Source organism: Molossus molossus, unplaced genomic scaffold, assembly GCF_014108415.1.
Source record: "Molossus molossus isolate mMolMol1 unplaced genomic scaffold, mMolMol1.p scaffold_m16_p_1, whole genome shotgun sequence".
NCBI classification, from domain to species: domain Eukaryota; kingdom Metazoa; phylum Chordata; class Mammalia; order Chiroptera; family Molossidae; genus Molossus; species Molossus molossus.
Window position 1 is genome coordinate 227,208,318 of NW_023425344.1, and position 3,685 is coordinate 227,212,002.

At 58.6% G+C, this 3,685-nt stretch overlaps 1 protein-coding gene across 1 annotated transcript; it reads left to right on the forward strand.

Moving 5' to 3' along the window:
- Window positions 1-202: 202 nt before the first annotated feature.
- VRTN (vertebrae development associated) lies at window positions 203-2,353 on the forward strand. The gene has a single exon (XM_036247681.1). The coding sequence runs from the start codon at window positions 203-205 to the stop codon at window positions 2,351-2,353; it is 2,151 nt and encodes a 716-aa protein (XP_036103574.1).
- The last annotated feature ends 1,332 nt before the right edge of the window (window positions 2,354-3,685 follow it).

Sequence of the window (3,685 nt, forward strand, 5' to 3'; positions counted from 1 at the left end):
CTTCAGAGCCAAGACCAAGCTCTTAGTACCACTGAAAGATTAAATAAACCCTGGGAGGCACTTAACTATTATTTGCTATGAAGAAACGAGAGTGTTGGGCATTATCTCCAGGGAGAAGAGGCAGAAGTGGTGGGGCACCATTGCTGGGGGTCATCCGGGTATCCTGTCCTGACCTCTGCTCTCTATCCTTTGCCATGGCAGGATGACATCTCGGGAGCAGCTGGTACAGCAGGTGCTCCAGGAGCTGCAGGAGGCGGTGGAGTCCGAGGGCCTGGAGGGTCTTGTGGGTGCTGCTTTGGAGGCCAAGCAGGTCCTGTCCTCCTTCACCCTCCCTACCTGCAGGGAGGGAGGTCCCAGCTGCCAGGTGCTAGAGGTGGACTCGGTGGCCCTGAGCCTGTACCCAGAGGATGCGCCCCGGAACATGCTGCCGCTGGTGTGCAAGGGCGAGGGCAGCCTGCTGTTCGAGGCGGCCAGCATGCTGCTGTGGGGTGACGCAGGCCTCAGCCTGGAGCTGCGGGCCCGCACCGTGGTGGAGATGCTGCTGCACAGACACTACTACTTGCAGGGCATGATCGACTCCAAGGTGATGCTGCAGGCTGTGCGCTACTCCCTCTGCTCGGAGGAGTCCCCCGAGATGACCAGCCTGCCGTCCGCCACGCTGGAAGCTATCTTTGATGCGGACGTCAAAGCCACCTGCTTCCCTAGCAGCTTCTCCAACGTGTGGCACTTGTACGCCCTCGCCTCCATTCTTCAGCGCAACATCTATTCCATCTACCCCATGCGCAACCTCAAGATCCGGCCCTACTTTAACCGCATCATCCGGCCCCGCCGCTGTGACCACATGCCGGCCACGCTGCACATAATGTGGGCTGGCCAGCCCCTCACCAGCCACCTCTTCCGCCACCAGTACTTTGCCCCTGTGGTGGGACTGGAGGAGGTGGAGGCTGAAGATGCTACCCGCCTGGCCCCTGCCCCAGTGGCCCCGGCCCCTGTGGCCCCAGCTCCTCTGCCACCACCAGCCAAGACCCCGGAGCTGCTCAACCAGGAACCAGGCCTCAGCTACTCCCGTTTCTGTGAACGCTACAGTGTCACCAAAAGCACCTTCTACCGCTGGAGACGGCAGTCCCAGGAGCACCAGCAGAAGGTGGCCACCCTCTGCTCAGCCAAGCATGTCCTGCAGGACAGTGTCCACCGTGGGGGCATCATGTCGCTGCAGCAGTTTCTGCAGAGGTTCCCCGAGATCTCCCGCTCCACCTATTATGCCTGGAAGAACGAGCTGCTGGGCGCTGGTGCCTGCCAGCCCCTGGCCCCCAAGGAGGCGCTGGGGATGGAGGAGCTGGAGAAGCTGCCAGAGGAGCAGGTTGCAGAGGGGCTGGGATGCTCCATGCTGGCTGCGGCAAGCCCCGGAGTGGTCCTCATGCAGCGGGCCAAGCTGTACCTGGAGCACTGCATCTCCCTGAACACTCTGGTGCCCTATCGCTGCTTCAAACGCAGGTTCCCTGGCATCTCCCGGTCCACCTACTACAACTGGCGCCGGAAGGCCCTGCGGAGGAACCCCAGCTTCAAGCCGGCCCCAGCCCTCTCCACAACCCAGGCTCCCCAACCAGCATCTGTTGGGAAAGAGGCCCTGCTCCCTGAGAAGGGTGAGGTGGGAGAGGAGGAAGGGAAAGCAACAGTTGGGGGACCACCTGCCCCCCCGGAGTTCCAGCCCCCGAGGATGCCCCTGTCCCGTCGGCAGAGACGGCTGCGCAGGGCCGCCCGCAAGCAGGTGCTCAGTGGGCATCTCCCCTTCTGCCGTTTTCGCCTCCGCTACCCTAGTCTATCCCCTTCCACCTTTTGGGTCTGGAAGAGTCTTGCCCGGGGTTGGCCCAGAAGCCTTTCCAAACAGCAGATTCAGGCTCACACCTTGGGCAAAGGGGGGGTGCAGGAGGTTGAGGAGAAGCAAGAGAAAGAAGCTGGCAGGATTGTGACAGCTGCCATGGCCCCAGCTGCAGGGACCCCGAAGGTGGCAGCTTCTCCAGGAGAGGATCCAGGGAAGGCCCAGGGAGGGCCTTCTAGAGAGAGGGCCCTGCAAGAGGGGGCCACAGCCCAGGGATTGCCCCATAGTGGGTCCTGGCCCAGCCACCCTGTGGTGGCAGCAGCAGGTAGCAGAAGCAGCCAGGTGCTGATGATGGACATGCTCGCCACCACCAAGTTCAAGGCTCAGGCCAAGCTGTTCTTGCAGAAGTGCTTCCAGTCCAAGAGCTTTCCCTCCTACAAGGAGTTCAGTGCCCTCTTCCCGCTGACTGCCCGCTCCACCTACTACATGTGGAAACGAGCCCTGTACGATGGCCTCACCCTAGTCGATGGCTGACAGGGAGGTGCAAAGGGGTTGGGGGGAAGGGGAACCAGTTTGGAGAGGGCCAGGGACCCGAGTTGCCCCCTGGCTTGGCTAGGGTGGCCTTTGCTCCAGTTCCCACAGTGTCTGCCCTGAATCCAAAGGTAGATTTGTGTTGTTTCTGGGCTTCAGAGAAGAGAGCACCAGATATCAGCCATCTGGTCTGCTCAGGGTCACAGGACCATTGATGGCCTCTTCAGTTGTTTGCCCTTCTTATTTTTATTGGGTCTTGGTTTTAGTTTTTTGTTTTGATTTAAGAGGGTTAGCTGGGCCCACTTGCTGGTATTGGAAGTTATACATGCGTGTGGACGTCTGCAGGGGTTTGGTTAGCTAACGCTGCTTTCGGTTTTTCCTGGGGACAAAAGGAATATTATAGCATGGTCATCTGCCCCTTGGGCAGAATATGTATCTTCAGTTCCTTTTGGGGCTTGGCACTCTCCTTACTCAAATATATTTCCCTAAGGAGCATTAGAAATCAAATGTGGAGCAGGGCAGTGGCTTCTGCCTGGCACCCCCAAGGGCAGGGGAATCAGGCTCAGTATGAGCAGAAGCAAGATGCATAGGAAGAACCAAGGGCCTCTAAGGGAGGTCCCGGGCTGGCTCGCTGAGGGCTGCTCTGTTCCTGACAAGCAGTGTGGGAAGGGGTTGAGAGAGGCTCTCGAGTCTGCTTGCTGGCGCGCCTGGCCCATCTGCAGTCCTCTGCCAGTCTGGCTCACTCTGGGGAACCCCTGTCTTTCTGCAGAGCCTCTCCTCAGAGCCTGTGCCCCATCTTCAGTGAGGGCCCACACAGTAGCCAGGCAGGTGAAAGACTGAATTTGCATTGTCCAAGAATGAAGTTGAAAAACCAAAGAAATAAAGCGATGTGGTGCCCACAGCTCTTGGTCTTTGGTATTTGTTCTGCCAGAATAAAATGGCCCATTCTCACATTCTACTTGGGTTTAAAGGGACTGAGAGTGATCCTTCCTCTGTGTTGCCAGGACACTCCTAGGTCAAGGGCTTGGAGAATGAAGGGGCTTACTCTGGGGATTCTGTTTAGAATTGGATTTAAAAGTGACTGTGTGTGTTCTTCCGGCTGGGGGCAGGGCTATGGCTGCCTAGAAACTTGCCTCACCCATGGGAGAAAACTGGCTGAGTGGGCTCAGGCCAGGCCAGGCCAGCACAAGGGTTGGCCACGAGCCCAGGCGGGCTGGGCCCAGTCTCAGATAAGAAAAGAGTGTCAGAGTGATTAGTTTGCATGCTCCTCCCTCCACTGGGGCTGAGCTTTAAGGCCAGACCTTTGCTCTTTGGGATGGGGCATCACTAGGGAAG

Bases quoted from the DNA above. Each gene is read 5' to 3' on its own strand.
- VRTN (XM_036247681.1), top strand. From the start codon at position 203: ATGACATCTCGGGAGCAGCTGGTACAGCAGGTGCTCCAGGAGCTGCAG.